The sequence below is a fragment of the Bos indicus x Bos taurus genome, chromosome 27, assembly GCF_003369695.1.
Source record: "Bos indicus x Bos taurus breed Angus x Brahman F1 hybrid chromosome 27, Bos_hybrid_MaternalHap_v2.0, whole genome shotgun sequence".
Taxonomy (NCBI): domain Eukaryota; kingdom Metazoa; phylum Chordata; class Mammalia; order Artiodactyla; family Bovidae; genus Bos; species Bos indicus x Bos taurus.
Genome location: NC_040102.1, coordinates 32,525,547 through 32,545,962, shown reverse-complemented (window position 1 = coordinate 32,545,962; position 20,416 = coordinate 32,525,547). Strand labels below are relative to the sequence as shown.

At 49.9% G+C, this 20,416-nt stretch overlaps 1 protein-coding gene across 6 annotated transcripts; it reads right to left on the bottom strand.

Moving 5' to 3' along the window:
* Positions 1-589: 589 nt before the first annotated feature.
* On the bottom strand, positions 590-18,489 carry ERLIN2 (ER lipid raft associated 2). 6 transcript variants are annotated; one of them, XM_027530254.1, is made up of 12 exons: positions 18,376-18,489; positions 16,838-16,959; positions 15,058-15,139; positions 13,909-13,955; positions 12,193-12,254; positions 11,877-12,002; positions 8,420-8,493; positions 8,194-8,252; positions 7,456-7,547; positions 6,523-6,612; positions 4,786-4,865; positions 590-4,003 (listed from the first exon to the last, which is right to left on the bottom strand). In XM_027530254.1, exons 2-12 carry the CDS (start codon positions 16,942-16,944, stop codon positions 3,806-3,808), a joined length of 1,017 nt encoding a protein of 338 aa, XP_027386055.1. In that variant the 5' UTR covers positions 16,945-16,959; positions 18,376-18,489; the 3' UTR covers positions 590-3,805. The 6 variants fall into 6 exon arrangements, 4 of the variants coding, with proteins under 4 accessions (XP_027386055.1, XP_027386054.1, XP_027386057.1 ...); XM_027530253.1 differs by having other exon boundaries at positions 17,842-18,452; XM_027530256.1 differs by having other exon boundaries at positions 18,336-18,452.
* Between the last annotated feature and the right edge of the window lie 1,927 nt (positions 18,490-20,416).

Here is a 20,416-nt window from a genome sequence, read left to right as displayed (position 1 = left end):
TTCACATTTTGTTGTTCAGTTGCTAAGCTGTGTGTCTGACACTTTCCAATTTTAGCCAGTCTTCAGTAAAATCTTTTAAAATGCTCTATTCTGTGAGCCAATTTCCTCTTTGGTCTCTGAGGAGCTAGAGAATACCAACTGACCATGATGCAACCTTTTTTTTTTTGGACTCTCAGCACGTCATGTGGGATCTTAGTTCCCTGACCAGGAATTCAGCCCAGGCCCCCTGCAGTGGAAACTTGGGGCGTTTTCACCCCTGGACCACCAGGGAAGTTACCGCTGCAACTTGTAGCTGTTGGACAGCGTTACTTGTCACAGGTGTGTAGGGTAAGTGATTCACAATTTTCAAAGGCTATGCTCCATTCACATTCATTTAAAAATACTGGTTGTTCTCCTGTGTTGTACAATGACGCCATTTTCATAAATGAGCTGTGTTTATTATTTCTACATTGATAATGGGAATAGATATTCATCAGAATATATTTTGGGGTCATGACTTAACTCACTAGGCAGAGATGCTTTATCTCTTTGTATCTCCTAGCCTAATACCTGCTACTGCTAAATTTCACTGTAATAAAAGAAAAATAAATACAAAGACTCATTTTATTTAGCAAGACTGAAAATAAAACTAACACATAAAATCACAGCTTTAGGGTTGTCCAAAAGAGTTCCTCCATCTATCAACCCAGGGCAAATGAATCCAGCATATTGTTTGTAGAATGATTAATATAACAGGAATCATTTCTCAGTTACAAAGAGGGTCATTCAGTCCTCAGGGCTCTCTGCCAGTAGAATTGGTTTTGACCATTCAATTATCAGCTTGCTCAAAAGCAGAAATAGAGAGGAATGAAAATACAAAGTGATTGGCTATCACTTCTTTTAAAAGGCAACAACAGAAGCCGTGACTAGAACCTGTTGAACAGAACTAAAGCATCAGTGGTTGGTGGACAAGCCACTAGTCAGGATTCACTTATCCTCAAACCTGGGTAAGTCAGTAAATACGCCGATCTCACTTCCACCATTTACTCTATAAATGGTGAAGTTATGTGTTGAAAGATACAGAGACCCACAAACTGCAACAGATCATTTTAAAAAATCCACTTTCTTTTTTTTTTGGATCAATACAGTCAGCCCTTTGTAGCTGTGGATTCATGGGTACGGAGGATGGTTGTACGACACCGTTTTATATAAGGGATTTGAGCACCCACAGATTTTGGTATCCTCGGGGCTCCCAGTCCCCTATGGATACAGAGGAATGACTATATTGCCAAAGTTCTTCCAGTAATTTCTGCCCTCTCCTCAATTTATTATGATCACAGATCCCTCCAGATTTAGTCAGATGAAAATTAACAAACTGTGGCTTCCTTTCATTCTGTCCTGATATTTAAAAAGTGATTAAAAACAGGTACTGAATATGGATCATTTCTGCAAAGTTTAATGAGTGAGAAACATTCAACCAAGGTGACTTTTCCTTGGAAAATCCTACAAAAGCTGAATTTTAGAAACAGTTCCTTATTTTGATAGAGGTTCCATTTATCAATAGCAGCCATGAGTTTACTGCCTGCCAAATGGCAGGCTGTCATATTTTACATGTTTAGAATTCAAATGTTTTCACATCAGGTTCTCTAGTAAGCATTACCAAAACGAAATCACACAGACAGACTGGTTAGTTGTCCCAAGCCAAGGCAACAGCCCATTCCCATGATTTTCCTATTCAGGCAGGTATAGACAACCACTGGAATTAAGCGAATGGGAACTACAATACTTGTATTTTTGCTTACAGAAGAAGGACATTGACATTGGGGGGGCAGGGGTAGCAGGACTTCACTGAAGCGCTCCTGTGTAGTGCAAGGGACAGGCCATCACGGGACGCTAGTGTTAGAGCGGTGTTCTGTCTAACCACCCCAGCAAGCGTGCTTTCGGACAGGCTGAGATGTCCATGCTGCGTATCCCATTGGAAATAAGTGTTCTCTGAGCTCAGGCAGCCAGTCTCAGAGCAGAAAAATATGTAAGTCAGGGATGCTGGATGTGACACGGTGCTCCTGACAGGTGATTCATGGCATTGAAGTGAGGGTGAGTGTATCTTAATGATGGATGTTTTGTGTTGGTCTTAGGGGACTAACTGCCTTCTGCAAAGACGCCTGAACACATTAACATCCATCACTCCTCGGACATTTTGGATCCCCTCTCAAAGTGCGACCAGGACTGGTGGTTTGAGAATTCAAAGTTCCAGAAATTAGAACAGAGAAGGGCAACATTTAAATTAAGACAAGTTAACCCTTTGTGTCTTCTTAGGCCGGCCGAATGCTCCCCCAATTCCCGGCTTTTGGGACCATCCAATAAATCAGAAGTCTGGGTGTGGGGTCAACAATGACATAGAAATCTGTCCCAGATATCATCACCATGTTCCACCAAGAGGAGGGGGGCACAGTGGGAGCTTCTCTTGGTGTGGGGGTGGGGGCAGCTAGTAACAAATCCTAAGCCAGGGCTTGTCCTGGACGAAATCAACAGGCTTGCAAGCTCAGTCCAGCAGCTGCCCTCCACTTGGTGAACCGGTGCACGACCCCGCCCAACTCCAACTCCAGAACTCGAGGAAACCTCTGTTTCTGGTTTGTGCTCCCTCAACCAAATCCCCAAATTAGTAATGAAAACACATTTGAGTGGATTCTGATGTGGCCCTTCTGACACAGGGACTCGGGCAGGAACTCTTGACTCGAACCCAAACAGCTATCTCTCTGTGACCCCTGAACCCTTGGTCTAAAGACACGAGTTGCTCAGAGAACAGGCTCCCTCTTATCACCGTATCAGATGAACTCTCAGCACAAGTCATAGACGCTGAGGCTGGGACAGCTTTTGGACAACCCATCCTTCTCACCCAGAGGAGCTCTTCAACGCAGAATCTCCACAACAATAAAAAGACACTTGATCTCAAGGAACAGATACTGTTTGCCAAGCAGGGACCACAGAGGCGAACGGGTATTGTGGTCCCACTTCAGTAGCTTTTAAGACACTGGCGAGTTCTTTGTTCCTGCCTTCTTGATACTGAGTGGAACCAATGAACATGTAGAGAAAAAAAACAAAACCAAATCACGGAATAGGTGAAAAGTTTTAAAAAGAACTGGGGGTGGTGGCCAAATCTTGACTCAGAAATGAGGTCAGAAGCCACCATGCTCTGGGGCAGAGAGGGTGGTGTGTAGAAAAGCTTGCAAAGCTAGCACCAGATCACCCTCACCAGAGCCTGAGGAAGTGCCCCTGGGTGGTGACTCACGGACACTTGGCCAGAAACGCCAGGAGAGCCAACATCCTTCAAGGCCGCCTCTCTACTCTCTGCTGGCAAACTCACAAGCACGTGTTTGCTCAGGAGCTGGGCCTCACCCATGGGCATCTCTCACTGTGGAGGCGGCTCGCGACAGCTTTGCTGCCTTTTCCCACTCCAGGGAAGACCTGGAGGTGACCTCCTGCACTTCTCCCACTTCTTGTTGATAGCATCCCTAATTAAGCCAGCCTCAGAAGGACAAAAATCAGTGCCTGGAGGTCAGAGCTCTAACCCACCTTTTCCAAAGCTTAACCTAAGTCGATTAACCTAAGTCACGTAACCTACTTACCTGAATAAAACCCCAGTTCATCAGTCCCTGCCCTGCCCTTCCCAGGAAGGAAAATAGATTTAGGTCCGTTTCTTCTTTTTTTCACCATGGTATGTGGAAGAGAGTCAAAGAAGGTAGCGTGGAAGGGAGGGGACATCCTGGCTCCTCGTTAAAAAATAAAGATCTCTCGGAGTGCCACTGGAGGCTGTGGACGGAAACACTCAGTTCTCGGAGTCTGCCTCCATGGGCTCATCTTCCAAGACAAAGCTCAGCTTGTCAGCCAGTCCTTCAAACTGCTTGCCCACGCCGCCCGCAGAGTCCATGAACATGTTAGGGATGTCTTTGCCAAAGTAAATCTTGCTGTTGGAAGCAATGGCCTTGTACTTCATCAGCTGCAGATACTCAGGGGTCAGCTTCAGCTGGAAGCAAAAACAGCAAAGACGACGGTGGTGAGGCCAGATGAGGGAAAAGCCTTGGGCCATCCCTTGACTTTTCTCAGGGAGAGTGTCTCCGTGAGAACCACACCCCGTCTCCTCTCCCTGGTCTCCCTGTTACATTAGTAACCACGTAAAGACCCTGATGCTGGGAAAGATTGAGGGCAGGAGGAGAAGGGGGCGACAGAGGATGAGATGGTTGGATGGAATCACTGATTCAGTGGACATGAGTCTGAACAAACTCTGGGAGATAATGGGACAGGGAAGCCTGGTGTGCTGGAGTCCTTGGGGTTGCAAAGAGTTGGATATGACTGAGTGACTGAACAACTATTGTATAACCACTACTCTGGGAGAGCGTGAATCTCAGGTATTCAAGGTAAGAACTGTGAGAATTTTAGCAATTTCTGTGTTTAACAGCAAAATTAAGGAGTTCCCTGATGGTCCAGTGGTTAAGAATCTGCCTTCCAATGGGGATGAGGGGGCATGGGGTTCAATCCGTCAGGGAACTAAGATCCCACACACTGCGGGGCAACAAAGCCCACGCATGGCAACAACCGAGCCTGAGCGCTGCAACTTAGGCCTGATGCAGTCAAATAAATGAATATTTTTTAAAAATCACCACAATTAAACTTATGTCAGGGTCCAAGGGAAAGGGAAGGCCCTGCCCACAGGGCACAGGAGCCCTCGATCACGGCCAGGCTGGGGAGTCAGCGGTCTCCCGCAAACAGTGTACACTTTCTCTTCGCCAGGCAGCACTGGCCCTTTACCTTATTTGCTTCGGCTATTTTCATGGCAGTGTAGCACTCGGCGTCTGCCTTGGCCTTCTCCCGGGCCAGAAACGCAGCATCTTAAGGAGAGAACGCAGAGAATCAGGGCACAGAGGCCATCAGAAAGCAGGTCCCCGCAACTTCGCCCGGCTGGCCCCGTGATCCTGGGCACACTGCTCTGGTTTCTCTGGGCTCTGATCCTCTTATTTACGAAACTGGGGAAAAGGCATTTTCTCCTATTTCGCAAGTTGTGAAAATTGACCAGGATGCAAAAGTGCTGTGCCAGCGTCTCCCGGTGGCAGGGACTGGCTGACCACGTGCAAGCCTGTCGCTGTGCCTGGCAGCGGCTTCTCTGATGGCGTCACAGAAACACACATCCTCTTTCCACCTGCTTACCCCTTCTGGGGCCGGGGAGGAGAGGGCTGGGACATGGCCTCAGCCTCCTGTCTCTGAGGTCTCTGCCCTGGCCCTCTCCCCCTGTGCCACACAGCAAGAGCCAGAGAAGCCAGAAGGTTCTGGATGTGGCCTGAGGTGGAGCTGCCCTAAAACCGACTGGCGTAAACAAAACAGCACAGCTTGTTTCCAACTTCATCTCTCTATTTCCATCAGTCATTTCAGAAAGGCTCTCGTTAGCACTGGTTAAGCTGGCCCGATTCAAAACCAATTACAGGCCATGGTCCAGACTAACACCTATTTGGACTAAGAATGATTTAAGCTTCTACTAGGTAAACAATCCCCTTCCTTAATCTGCTGAGACCAGCTTTTGGTCAAGAACTGATACAAAGTTGTTGATATTTCCTCCCTGTCCTTGGGGGTGAGGCCAACCTCATGTGAGCAACACCTGGACCACAACCCGGGAAGCAAGGTGGGTTCTCACTGTGCAGCCTCAGCAGGGCCCCGGGTGGCGGGGGCCTGCAGGGCGGCCTGGGAGCAAGCGGCCAACTCAACTGCCTTAGCACCTGGTGACTTGTGTTTATGAGAAACAAAAATGTGCCGCTCGGCTAAAAGCTCCCCGTGAGGAAGCACTGATCCATAAAATCCTCACTGGCTCCTCCGTGGGCCCCGCTAAGCCCAACAGGGCAGGTCAGGAGTGTAACTGGGCACCGAGCTGTGGAGCCTGGGGCTGGGCCCTGAGGTCGTTTTTGGCCTACAGTTTGCTCGAGGAGGAGGTGGGTTGTAGGATGAGGGGAGGGCTGAGGGCAGGGGCCTGAAGGTGAGTGACACCAGAAAAGCCAGCAAGGAAACACCTTTTTCCAGCTTGTGATACTGGTGTTGACAGGTGTCTTCTTCACACCTGGCTTAACATTCACAGGGACCGGAGAGGCCAAAGCGAGAGGGTTCACAGGCCTCTGGGACGAGGCGGCGGGGCAGGCGGGGGAGGCAGGGGAGGGAGGGGAGTGGGCTGCTGCTCCGCCCTGGCTTCCTGGTTTACTTCCGGGGCCAGACTGCGGGCCCAGGACAGCCAGGACCACGTGCTTCCCCTTTTTCCGAAGCCCAGCCCAGCGGAAGAGTCCTGAAGGCATCCAACTCAAATCTGATGAATGACTGAAGTGGAAAATTAATCCCACACTGGCCTGCATCTCCCCAAAACTTGAATCAGAGCACAGAGAACGAGGGATGTTCCAAAGAACCCGTGACGTCTGAGAATAGAGAAGGCAGGGCAAAGGAAAGGCCTCCCGGGCCGGCCGCACGGCGGGGTCTGAGGAAGGAGGGGGCAGGGATTTCGGGCTTGCTCACCTTCGATCTCTGAGATCCTCTTCTCTGTCTCCTTCTCCATCACCTTCTGCCCAAAGGTGATTTCGGCCACCTGCGCCACCTTCTCTGCCTCTGTGTGGAGAAAAGCCTCAGAGTTCTGATATTTCAAAAGCGTGCACCTTTCACCCGACCTGAGGCCCTGAGGCAGGGCAGTGGGTGGGCCCAGGTGAAGGGCCACTGGCCCAGAGGGCAGTCATGCAGGTCCCCCGGGCAGGGGTGGGACACCCTAAGGAGCACAGGCCCTCGTATCAGTGCAAGACAGTGAGTGGGGGTGCCCGGCCCCAGGGGGGAGTTACTTCTCTGACGTAAGTGAGGAGCTGGCCCCGACCTCTCTTGTAAGTCACAGGGTGTTCCTTCCAAAGGGATATTTTACGGGTTAAGGTGCGAGTTCCCTCCTGCCACTGCACTTTCGGAAGTGGCCAGGGCCGTGGCTGGCAGTCTGGAGCAGTGGTGGAGAAGCCAGGGCTGGGAGGTGAGCCCCTGGATTTGAACCCCATTTCCCTCGCTCCCCTGCCATGGGACCCTGGGCAGTAGTTCAGCCTCTCTGAGCTTCGGCTCAGTGAGAGTAGGTTACAGACGGTGGCTTCCTCACCCAGGGAAGGGGAGGGGGGGTGAGGAGCGGGATGAATTGCACACAAGTGTTTAGAAAAGTCCGAGGCTCATTGTAAGGGGTCATCAGTGCTACTGTCTTTGTGCATGAAGGGTTAGCAGAAGGGCTCTTTTCATTTAAGAGGCTTGTGGAAACACAAAGCTCAACCCTCGGCCACGATCTGACAATTTCAGCTCTGCTCCCGGGGGACGAAGGCTGCTCCTGTGTGAGGCAAGGCTTCGGGGGACCGTGTCCCAGGCTTCCTGAATTGCCCTCCCCACCCCGCCAGCCCCTCTGTCGCCTGGACCGCAAAAGCACAGTCAGACCAATGAGGGCCTTCTTCCGCTCTGTCTCGGCTTCCTTCTCTACCACCTTCTGCTTCTGGGCTGCGATCAGGAGCTTAGTCTTCTCGCTTTCCCTGAAGGGGAGAAAAGTGTGCAGCTGTGAGGCCACTGGGGACGAGCTTCCTCGGAACTTTCCTGGCCCCCGGGAAGCCAAGCCCCCTGCCCTGTTGTGAGAGGTAAGCTGTCATTCCTTCCACCCTCGGGAGGTCTGGTCTTGTTTGTAAATCTGCCTGTGCCGAACGGCATATGGAATCTTAGTCCCCTGACCAGGGATTGAACCCACAGCCCCTGCCCTGGAAGTGCAGTCTTAACCACTGACGGCCAGAGAAGGCCCTGGAAGGCTCCTTAGGTCCCAGGTGAAGGCGAATATGCTGCAGACAGTAACACGGCTAGCCTTCTCCTTCAAAACCCACTTGTGAGCAATAAAGCATAACTGACTTGAGTGACAGGCACCCGCCTGCCCACTCAGTCGCCTTCCCGTCCTCTCTGGCGTGAGCCGTGAAGGGAGCACAAGACTCCCTGACCCTCTAAAGAGCGTCCGTGCCCTCTGGTCACGGAGCCCAGGTGAGCGGCCTGACACGCCTGCCCTGTCTTCAGGGCGACGGCTGCACAGATACTCCAGAGAGGACCACACGCACGCCACGGCTTGGTCAGCCCTGGGATGGGATGAGCAGGAGGTGGGCAGGGCAGTGCTTCTGCCTAGGCGCGGGGCCCACTCACATCAGCTCATAGTTCCTGCGGATGGCTTCTGGGATGTTGGGCTTTGTCACCCGCACAGCCTGGAGAGAGAGAAATACAGCATCTGATGGGGGCATGGGGGTGCGGAAGGACCAGCTCCCACGGGTCCTTGGTCTTCCTGCACAGACAGGACATCCTCTGGAAGAGGGGCTGTGCCTTCCTGGGGGCGGGGGCGGGGTGGGGGGTGTCCCACCAGGGTGGTGCTCACTTGGATGACGAGCCCAGGGGCCATGGAGGTCAGGTCTTGTTGCAGAGCCAGTTTGAGATTTTCATCAATCTGATCTGGAATCAAGACAGACAGAACACGGAGCTGAGATGCTTTCTAGGCAGGGGGAGGGACGCATGGGGTAGAGAGCAAGGCAAGACACCAGCTCAGGAATGTACCCAACGGGCCAAAGCTCTTCCCGAGGCAGAGCGCTCATCAGAGCTCGAACGTCTGAAGACTCCCTGGAAGACTCTCACGGCGGACACCCACTGGGCCCGCTATGTGGCCAGATGGGAGTGTCCTTTCCCTGCGGCCTCAAGAAAACATCAACCTCGCCCAGAAGGGAACCGAGCTTTAAAAGAACAAACAACAACTCCAGCACATTTCTTGAGTCAGGAAGCGGCCCTTCCCTACAGACAGCAGCCAGAGAAGGTGGCCGCCCATCTTTCACAAAGAAGGAAGGTGGGACGGTCACGTCAGGTATTTTGAAAGGAGTCAAACACACTACATCTATTAATAAATTTCTAAAACAAAAACAGACTCTGACATCAAAAGAGGCCCCAAGGAAGACTAATTCCATCAGGAACTCCATCAGTCAAGGGGAAAAGGACCATTACAGTTCTGGAAAGGAGTCTGAGTCTTTTTTAAACATTAAAAAAAAAAAAAATTTTTTTTTTTTTGGCTGAGCCACTCAGCTTGTGGGATCTTAGTTCCCTGACCAGGGATCAAACCCACGCCTCCTGCCCTGAAAGCACAGTCTTAACCACTGGACTGCCAGGGAAGTCCTGAGCCTGAGTCTTTTGATGTGTTGTTTGCCTTGGTTCTGATTCTTCTGTCTGTGAGTCATTTTATGGCTAAGTGTCAGAAGACCTGTAACTGATCGCCGCTCTAGCTGTGACCCAGAACAGGCTGTCAGCGTTGGCCTGGGCCTTCCCTTCCCTGCCCCCACCCACAAGATCCTCAATAAGCTCCTCGAAGGGCCCTGAGAAAAGGACGCCCTGAAACCAGCCTGGGACACCTACATGAAACCATCTCCTTTATTGTCAGCGGCCAGCTGCTTTACGTGGCCATCCTTGGTCCAGGAGCCTTTGAGGAACAGCAAGTCTAACTCCCACCAGCCTCTCAGCACTGAGGCAGAAATGCCCGTAAGGGCAGCACCTCACACTTGACATGGGTGTAACAATTTGACGGCTAGAGATGAACATAACATTCCATATTTTCTATTTTAAATAAGAGACTGGCCAAACTTTAAGGGAAATAGCTCATACCCTCCATAAGCTAATAACATGGTTGTTTCTCAGATTAAATTCTATCTGAGTCAAGGAAGATACCCATGGCCCTGGGCTAGTAACTTTCCAGGAAAATCTAGAGGAAATATTTTACAAGATACCTTACTAACAAATTTACACCAGGACCAAGTTGTTTATGGGTGATGGTTATGCTGACAGACACTGATTAAGTTAAGAACTGATTAAGTTAAGCGAAGAACTGACTCACTGGAAAAGACCCTGATGCTGGGAAAGATTGAAGGTGGGAGAAGGGGAAGACAGGATAAGATGGTTGGATGGTATCACCGACTCGATGGACATGACTGTGAGTAAACTCTGGGAGTTGGTGATGGACGGGGCAGCCCTGGCGTGCTGCAGTCCCTGGGGTCGCAAAGAGTTGGACACGACTGAGTGACTGAACTGAACTAAGTAAACACAAAGTCCTGGATAACACTTTCATCAAACGGGAAACACGGATGCCTCGGTGTAGGCGGTGATAAACACTGCATCAAGCTGAGTTAGGGCTAGAGTACTGGGAGGAGGGGAGCAGAGAAAACCTTTCCATTATCAGGACCCAGGATTAGAGACGCGAGTTTCTCCTTTGCAGATGCAAATGGACGCTAAGCAAAACAGTGCTTGCTGGCAAGAATGAACTTCAAAAAGGAAAATATTCCAACGCAAACATAAATCCCTAGCTCCTCTGTACACAAAGCTTTACTTTACTGTGCTGCCAAGTTCATCTGCAAGACAAGACAGTGAGAAGTTTTCTAATGCAGAACAATTTTACATCTTAATTCTCTCTTCATAGAAATTAGAGATCTTTCGTTGTTGCAAATGCTTTGTAATGTTCATTTACTGGCACTAGTGCTAAAACGATGGCTAGAGAGAAAACTAATGATATTTTATGAAATTCTATCGGGTTGAGGTAAAAAAAAAAGGCAAAGTTACAGAATTTTTCTAAACAGCACACCAAATCCAAATGTGGGAAGAAACTTCAAAGTCTATAAAGTGAATTTAAACCCATTTTCTTCTGCAGAAAAGTTAAAATGGCTTCTGATGACTTTCCAAATTTGAAACACAGGGCAAAAGGCTGTTTGCCTAGTTAAGATCACCGGTGTGGCCAACGACTCCACCTCTGTCTACAGGATATTCTCACTCCAGGCCCTTTAAATTAAGATTCCTGGGGAAAACCACTGTCTGGTCCTGGCATTAAGAACAGTGGTACCACTGGTTGCAAAGTGCATTTGCTTTTAGCCCTGGCTTCTAGAACACTCCTAGCAGTGAATTTAACACAACGCTTTACCCCAAATGAGCTGTAACAATTACTGAAATGCTTCTTTTCATTGTTGCTGAAGTCAGGCTATGTTTTCCTTGAACAGGAAAAAAGGAAAGAAAGTGTCAATTTAAGACCAAAGTGGGTCCTTCCTGTTTTACCTGTTTTCCTACTCCTCTCTATGGGCACAGGGTAAAAGCCATCACTAACAACTGAAACCCACCCAGGCTCCAGGGACTCCAAGTAGTTCCAGTCCTTGTCCCACTTTTAGAATTAAATGTGACCCCGTGGGCCTTCCCTGGAGGCCCGGCGGTTGAGACTGCATGTTTCCAGTGCGGGAGGTGTGCGTTCGATCCCTGGCTGGGGAACTAAGATCCCACATGCCTTGCGGTGCGGCGGAAATACAAACACACTAAAGCAAACAATAACAAAAATGTAACCCCGTGGTTCTCATCACCCTGTCCTGGCGCCCTTCATCCAGGGTGAGGTGGATGGAGCCAGAAGCCAGAGGAGGGAGGTCTGGACTTCACCTCTGCTCCCAGCCAGCTCTGGGACTTTCTCCCTCGGGACCTTGGTATCCTTATCTTGAAAGGAGGATGCTGGGCTGGGTATTCTCTAAGGTTCTTCTGGAACTGACCCCTCTTCATTACAGAAGGAAGTTTAGGGACATGGGCACATATTTCCATCCCAGGTCTGATGCAGGGCAGGAGCGAGTCTCTCGTTCACTATGACTCCCATGTCCAACACTCAGCCACTCTCACCATCTTCTTCCATCGGCACCCGTGTTTCCCGGCAGTGCCCCGTGTGACTGCCTGCTTCCCAGGCACTGGATCTTCAACACTCTGGTCCCTCGGTACCCACCCTGCCCCGTGGGCAGCTGAATCAGGCAGCAGGTGATCATCTGAAGAGATTTTCTTACCAAAGAGCTCGATGTAGACCTCCTGAAGCGTGTGGACACTGCAGAATTGGTTCAGCTCATGGTGGATCTTGTTGAAGATGAGGGCCTTGTCGTAATCGGCTGTGTAGTTCTTCACTATGTCATACACTGAGGGGGAGGAGACGTTCAGAGTGAGGAGGGCGGACCCGCCACGCTCTCAGACACACGGGCCGTCCCTTCCCGAGATGCTGCGACAGACACGGGGGCTGGGTGGGGGGAGACTCGGGGATGATGCCAGGAGAGTGGGCTGCGGGGAGGGGGTGAAGAGGGGTAGGGGAGGTGCACTGCAAGCAGGTACCTGCGTGTGGGACCAGGAAGTTCACCACCTCGATCCTGTCGAAGTAGATCATCACGCCACCGCTGTCGGAGGAAGCGCGGACAGCGCGGTCAGTGCTGAGCTTGGGGATACTGGGCCTCTCCCGGGGTGGTGGTGGTATATGTACGTGTGTGCGTGTGTGGGACTCGGCAGGAAAGGAGGAGGGTTCATGGGGGTCACAGGTGTGTGGATCTCAAGGCAGGAGACCTTCTGAGTTTCTATCATAATCTCCTGAGAAATCATACCTCCTAAAAACATCTCCACAAGGACAAAAGTGAAACTTTTGGGATACAAGAAGAGTAGTTCATATGTTTTGACTCTGCAATGACTTTTGAATAAAGCTACCAATTGCAGGGAAAAGACTAAGGAAGGTCACGGAGTTCTCAGAACTTTAAAACGTGGAATGTTTTGGTCAGTGTTTCTCACTGTTTTCACCATCATTTTAGTTCAGCTCCCTCCCCACCTACCTTCAATATTCATTAGAAAACACTTTCAAACATACAGAAAAGAACAGTACAACACTCATATACCAACACCTGACTTTAACAATCATGAACAATTACCTATTGATTGATCTACTTTTTCTTTTTTTTTTGCTGAACATTTCAAAGCAAGCTGCAGTCAGGATACTTTCCCCCTAACACTTGGCAAGCACCAATCACCTAAGAACGATGACAGTCCCCTGCAGAGTCAAAATACCATTCCTAAAGCTGGGAAATTAGCGATAATTCCTCTTCACCTAACGGGCCCTTCTCTAATTTTTCCCACAAGTTCCCATCATGGACTGAATTTGTGTGAGCCCCAAAATCCACATGCTGAAACTGGAGCCCCCAAAGTGAGTGCATTTGGAGACAGGGCCTTTACAAAGGTGATTAAGGTTGAATGAGGTTGTAACGATGGGGCCCTAAACTGACCGGACTGGTAAAGGGAAGAAGACAAAGGCACCAGAGATCTCTCTCTCCTCACACATGCACAGCGGAAAGGCCGTGTGAGGACACAGAAAAGCAGTCACCTGCAGGCCAGGAACCAACCTTGCTGGCACCCTGATCTTGAACTTTGAGCTTCTGCAACCATGAGAAAAATAAATGTCTATTGTTTCAGCCACCCAGGCGATGGTATTCCACTATGGCAGTCCAAGATGACTAACAGTTTCCATAACATCTTTTAGAGCTGTTCTTTTGGAACCAGGCTCTAATCAAGGTTCACCACTGCATTGCTTATGTCTTTATGTCTCTTTTTCGACCCAAGCCCTCCAAATACAAAGCCTTTGTGATGAGATCAGGCCAGCTATCCTGTGGGAAATTCCGATTCTGTATCTGTCCGAGCGTGTGGTTTACTTTGTTGCTCTGTCCCTGTTCTGACCACCTTGACTTTTCAATCAGACCACTGCAGCGGTTCTCTTTCAATTCCCTGCCCTGCAGTCTTCTCCTACCACCTATCCAACATTCTCCACATTTAGTTCTGTTACATTTATCTTCCTCTATCAAGTTATTTACCTGCTAAAAGCCTTCATCATGGCCTTCAAGGCCCTTCCAAACCTGTCTCCACCACCTACTCAACTCAGAACACAGGGAGCTTGGGGGCAGAGAACTCGGTGAAACCACCCAGGGGGGTGTCCCTTTCCACTGTCTCTTACTGCAGCCAGTCAGATGGTCCTGCCTCTTATTTGTCTTCACAGCTTGATTCTGGGCACCTTACCTTGTCCCACAAGGCACATTCTTCACCTCATCTGTCTGGAGTGTGGTCTGGAAATAGGAGAGACAGAAGATGCTGTAAGGTGAGAAGTGACCAAGAAAGTGACTTCTTTAGGGAATCCCTTGGCCTTGGTCTTGAATACTTATCTGGGTTAAGCTTTGCCTCTGTTAAACGTGAATACCCCCCTGAATCCTCCTTATTTGCAGTGTGTGAGACCAAACCAGGCAAAAGTGCCACCCCAGCTTCGCTGTAAATGCACCACCATACAAACAAACTGAGTAATGATGGTTTAGTGCAAAGGACCCTGGACTAGGAGTCCCACGACCCTGTTTACATTCACCTCTTCCATTTACCAGTCTGGAAACAGCAGATTATTTAACCCCTCAGCCTGTAAAACCTGTTCAGCCCATTCTCAGGATTACTGGGAGACTCAAACGAGATAATATGCATGAACAAACTTTGAAAACCATAAAGCATAGCAAATGGCAGAAGAAACCTACAGGGCAAATGCTGATGAGGTAACCCAGGACACTTTCCTGGGTTAGTTTAAAAGTCATTCTCTAAATCTTCTTATTCCTCTTGTTGGACATACTTCAAAGATGACTAGTCTAATTCGGCCTGGCTTTAGATCTGTCATGGCTAATCCTATCCCTATTTTAGATGTCATTTCCCTTCATTAAGTTCAACAACCCGCACCCCCCACAAGTTATGTTCACATCGCTCATGTTCAAATAAGAACCAACAAAATTATCATGTTTTATTTCCATCTATCTTGGGAGCCTGTGGTTTATCACACACACACACACACACACACACACACACACACACACACCCCCTACTTTTCCTTCTATGCGTTCAGAACAGATTCTTCTCTGGCTGTCTTGAAGTGGAGACATAATTCCCACCTGGGACCAATGGGCCAAGGCAATGACCCCATTCAGCTATTTCAACAATTAAGTAAAACTCCAGAGTAGATGGTTCATGGAGCCTCAGACTTTTTAATCTGTATTATATATATGATCTACTAAATGAATTCCTTGAAAAGGCATCATACTTATCCACTCATCCAAGGGCTACATCATTCTAAATCATGCATTAATCACCACCCCAAATCTGCAGTCATCCAACCCTGCACCCCCAAGCCCAGTATACCTGCACAGACTTATATGATGTGATGAAAGGAAGCATGAGATGGAAGCCAGGGCCGCTGGTGGAAGTCAGCAGGGCACCACCTCTGCAGTGGAGGAAGAGAGAGGCAGGCTCAGTTTAGCAAAGACATGTCTGTTACATCAATATGGGTTGGGCCCACTTTCTCTGCAGCCCCATAAGCATTTAAGAAAGAGGGACAGGTGCCAGAGCCGTCCACGGATCCTTTTCTTCCTCTCAGCTCGACCCTAATAGTCTAAGAAGCCTGATGGTAAAACCTAAAACCATTATTCACGCTTTTGCAGAGAGAAAAACGGCACACAGACAAAGTGGAATAAAGACAGTAGAATCCCCGGCTATACTTGAGATAAGAGAGGTGTGTATGCTCAGTCACTTTAGTTGTGCCTGATTCTTTGCAACCCCACGGGCTGTAGCCCACCAGAGTCCTCTGTCCATGGAATTTTCCAGGCAAGAATACTGGAGTGGGGTGCTATTTCCTTCTCCAGGGTATCTTCCTGACCAGGGATTCAAACCCATGTCTCTTACAACTCCTGCTTTGGCAGGCAGATTCTTAGCTAAGAGAGGAGGTGTGTTTTGTCACATCTGTTGAGCTTGTGACAATCCACAAGGTCAGTTAAGTTCACTAATACAGTGACCAATTAACGATACTAATGTTGGAGTTCAGTGACACAAACAACCAAAAGAATACTTTTAAGGAAACTTTATAAACCATCTAAATATTTTTTGGGGGGCAGTGGAGTTACCTTTGTAGTCATGCTATATGTGAATGGTAATAGAATTAAAAGTCATTTTGGGAGACATGCTTCCTTGGTGGCTCAGCTGGTAAAGAGTCCACCTGCAATGTGGGAGACCTGGGTTTGATTCTAGGTTGGGAAGATCCCTGGAGAAGGGAAAGGCTACCCACTCCAGTATTCTGGCCTGGAGAATTTAATGGACTGTATAGTCCATGGGGTCTAAAAGAGTCGGACACAACTGAGTGACTCTCACTTTGGAAGACATAGAAGCAGATGGTGGGAAGACACAATTAAAAGGGAGAGTGGAAGCCAATCAGACTTCCAGAACTTGCTATTGGCAGCCTGAGAAAAAGCATCAAAGGGCTTTAATAAGGAGTTCATAGAGGCATATAAGAAGGAGTTCACATAGATTTAAAGCAAAAACTTGGTTATGGAGGTTACTCAAAGGAAAGCAACCCAAGATTTATAAGTGTTTCTTTGCTTCATGTTATTTAAGTCACAGATACATTTTTTTTTTAAAGAGCAGTCAAAATAAAGTGATGGAATAGGTTATTTAAGAACCACTATCCTAGAGCTTGCCTCGATGGGTACAAATCAACCTGCAGGCCCTTTCATTTTCCCTGAAATGTTAATTTTAAGGCCTAGGTCCAAATTATATCTCAAGTTGCCATGAAGAACTGGCACTCCTCAGAGGTGAGCTTGTGGTACCAAGATGCCCACAGGGAAGTAGGAGAAAACTGTTTCAGAGATGATCTTCAAGGAGCATGGTTGCCTTTACGTTTGTCTCTAAACCTAACACGTGTATCAGTTACCATCCATGGCATCAGACTAGTAAGTTTCATATTTACATTTCTCTATATATTTACGTGCATGAGTGTATTCCCCTTCCATAGTCCCTGGCACAAAGCTCAGTCTGAAGACTTCCCTATTGAACACAATATAAATGCAACCGGCCAGCACAATCTGTTACACATTGACTAGGAGAGAGTCACCGAACAGGAAGTTGCAGGCTCTCCCTGTCACTGCCTTACCTGTAATACACCCCAATATGTCCCTCTTCTATCTTGTGCACTGCCGAGAAGAGAGATGCACAAAAGAAACTGGCAGCCACAGCCACAACCGCTCCCAACTGAGCCATCGGCGAACGCTTACCCTGGGGGAAAAGATACAGGAAAATGTGTGTGCCCTGACTTGTGGGAGGAGAGCTCTGGCAGCCAGAGTAGCTCCCCAAGCTGAGCTCCTGAAAATGGCTCACGTCCAACCTGTAGTAGTGTGAACACCAGGCTAGATCTACACCTCTTCCTCCTTGCTCAGTCGACACCCCAGAGCCTCAGCTGTGGAATTTACACTCTCCACCTTCTGCAAGAGGCAGTGGCTCCAGACACAGCCCGTGGCCCAGGGAAGAATCAGTGCCAGGCGGGCAGTGTTCAGAACACAGCCCTCTCTTCCTGTGAACACCAACGGGCTGTCACCGGAGCCACTCATGTTAGCAGCAGGGAAAGAGGCAGCTGCATTTACGTTGGCCCCAAATTACAGAGGATGTCAAGTGACAGGCAGTTGCGGCTGTGTAATTCTGGTCAGAGCCTCCCAGTCCTAATTGCCTGCCATTTCAAAGGAAACCATTATTGACTCCTTTCGGGTGCTGGAGCCACAGAGACAGCCTGCGAGCAGAGTTCAGAAGGGCGGGATTCTCTGGCCTTTCCTCCACCTTCTCCGTTATTCCTTTGGCCCTAGCCAGATACAGGGCTCTGGGCAAGGATGAAGCCACGCTCCGGCCCATATGCTTGACTGGCACTTTGCACTTGGCAGGTTCTCCCAGCCCACTTTGAGGGGGGGGGGGCGGTTAGGGGGTCCCCCAAGCTGCAAAGACTGGGGCTCCTGGGTCGACAGCATTCAGGCACCGGGACGCGAAAGAATGAGCATCCAGAGGCTCATTTCCTGAACCCCGAATGATCTGGAAGAAACGACAGTAACTGAGAGCGCGCTGCGTGCTCAGTCGCTTCAGTCATGTCCGACTCTCTGCGACCCCACGGACCGTGGCCCGCCGGGCTCCTCTGTCCATGGGATTTCTCCAGGCAAGAAGGCAGGAGTGGGGGTGCCGTCTCCTTCTCCACACTGACAGCGAAGCTCCCGACTCTGAGCGCCCCGAGGCCCGCAGGCGCGAGGCGTGGACTCTGCCCCCCGGGTCTGACTGAACTCGGGCGCGGACGTCGGTCTGCGAGGCTTTTCGACGTTCCCCTCGCAGCCTCCAGCTACCGATCGGCAGCGGCGGAAAAAAGCCTTTCCCTCTCCCGTCCGCCCCCCCGCGCGCCCCTTCCCCGCCCTCTTCCGAGAGAGAGGGTCGCGCGGCCCCTCAGGAGCCGCGGGGTCGAAGCCCTCCCGGGGACCCCGCTCGGCCCCGCCGAGAGGCTACAGCGGGGCAGGAACGAGACGGGAAGGGCTTGCTCGCCCTTTCCCGAGGGACACAGGACGCTGTGCAGGCGATCCGGGAGGGCCTCTCGTCAGTCAGCTCCGGCCCGGGGGCCTCACCGAGGCCCAGCGCGCGCGCAAAGGGGCGCGGGCCGCGTACCACGCTGTCTGTCCCTCCAGGCGCTCCGTACTCTGCCGAAACCCCCAATGCGACCGCAGAAACCACCACACCCCTCCGCACGCTACTTCCTTCCGGGCCCGTCGCTTCGATGACGCTATTTGTTCACGCGAGAAGACCACACCCCCACCCCACCCCCCGCGATGGCCGACCCCGCCCCCGCGCCCCGAGCGGGCAGTGTCCGAGGATAGCCTCCAGGGGGCGCCCGCGGCTCGGTCCGGGTTCTCGGGACCCCGATGTGAGACTTTCGGGTGACCCCCGGGAACCAGCGGAGTGGCCGTGGGTGCTCAGACAGAGACGTCAGTTTCAAAGGATTTGAGTTTGGAGTCTGCTCCGGACTCCCCTCCACATTAGATCAAACCTGTTTTTTTTTTTTTTTTAACGCCGGAGCAGGTTACCAGAGTATTGCAACCGTTCTAGCTCTCAGCTCCACTTAACCTGTAGCACCGCTGAATGAAACATCCTTTAAATGTGCAGATTAGCACCATTACGTCGCTAATCAACAGTCCCTACTGTGAACTGCCCTTTATGCTTTTCTAGGAGCTTTCGCTTCTGAGGTCCCTACAGCACCGTAAAGTAGATTAAGCAGGAATTATCTCAATTTTTTTATGAACAAAATCTACGTTGAATGAAGTGCGAGGGTAACTGAATCATAGTCGACTGGCTTTCAGTTCAGTTCAGTTCAGTCCTCAGTCGTGTCCACCTCTTTGCGACCCCATGGACTGCAGCACGCCAGGCCTCCCTGTTCATCGCTAATTCCCAGAGTTTACTCAAACTCATGTCCATTTAGTCGGTGATGCCATCTAACCATCTCATCCTCTGTCGTCCCCTTCTCCTCCTGCCCTCAATCTTTCCCAGCATCAGGTCTTTTCAAATGAGCCAGTTCTTTGCATCAGGTGGCCAAAGTATTGGAGTTTCAGCTTCAGCATCAGTCCTTCCAATGAACACCCAGGACTGGTCTCCTTTAGGATGGACTGGTTAGATCTCCTTGCAGTCCAAGGGACTCTCAAGAGTCTTCTCCAGCACCACAGTTTAAAAGCATCAATTCTTCGGCACTCAGCTTTCTTCACAGTCCAACTCTCACATCGATACATGACCACTAGAAAAACCATAGCCTTGACTAGACGGACCTTTGTTGGCAAAGTAATATCTCTGCTTTTTAATATGCTGTCCAGGTTGGTCATAACTTTCCTTCCAAGGAGTAAGCGTCTTTTAATTTCATGGCTGCAATCACCATCTGCAGTGATTTTGGAGCCCCCCAAAATAAAGTCTGACACTGTTTCCTCATCTATTTGCCATGAAGAGATGGGACCAGATGCCATGATCTTAGTTTTCTGAATGTTGAGCTTTAAGCCAACTTTTTCACTCTCCTCTTTCACTTTCATCAAGAGGCTTTTTAGTTCCTCTTCACTTTCTGCCATAAGGGTGGTGTCATCTGCTAACTCTTCTTTGAAAGTGAAAGAAAGTGAAAGTGAAGTCGCTCAGTCGTGTCCGACTCTTAGCCACCTCATGGACTGTAGCCCACCAGGCTCCTCCGTCCATGGGATTCTCCAGGCAAGAATATTGGAGTGGGTTGCCATTTCCTTCTCCAGGGGATCTTGGCTCCTCACAGGGTCTTGTACTTGTATCTTCCAGCTAGATTATAAGTTCCCTGAGGGTGGAGACAGGGTCTTCCTTCAGCATCCCAGTCACTTCGGTGCTGAGTAAAAACAGACAGCAGCACAGTGGATCCAGAGCCAACATCCAGACCTCGTGTCTCCCAGTCTGCAGCCTTCACTGGTCGACAGCATCACACCGGGACCTTTCTAATTTAGCCACTGAAGTTATTGTGTTCGTGGAAGAGAGAGTCCACGTAATTACAGTCTTCTGTACTTGGAAAGCATTTTACACAGGGAAGATGGCAAGCTGGGGGTGCTGGACAGATTTAGGACGCAGGAAAAGGAAAGTGTAGGTTTTCCAGACATGGCTGCTGGGGACTGGCCCATTTCCAACCTCCTCTCTCACCATCTCCTGGGGGATTGCA

Bases quoted from the DNA above. Each gene is read 5' to 3' on its own strand.
- ERLIN2 (XM_027530253.1), bottom strand. From the start codon at position 17,868: ATGGACAGAGGAGCCCGGCGGGCCACG. The intron at 13,956-15,057 runs GTATACTGGGCT...TCCTATTTCCAG, and splicing joins CATCATATAAGTCTGTGCAG to ACCACACTCCAGACAGATGA. The intron at 8,253-8,419 runs GTGAGCACCACC...CTCTCTCTCCAG, and splicing joins CCCCTGGGCTCGTCATCCAA to GCTGTGCGGGTGACAAAGCC.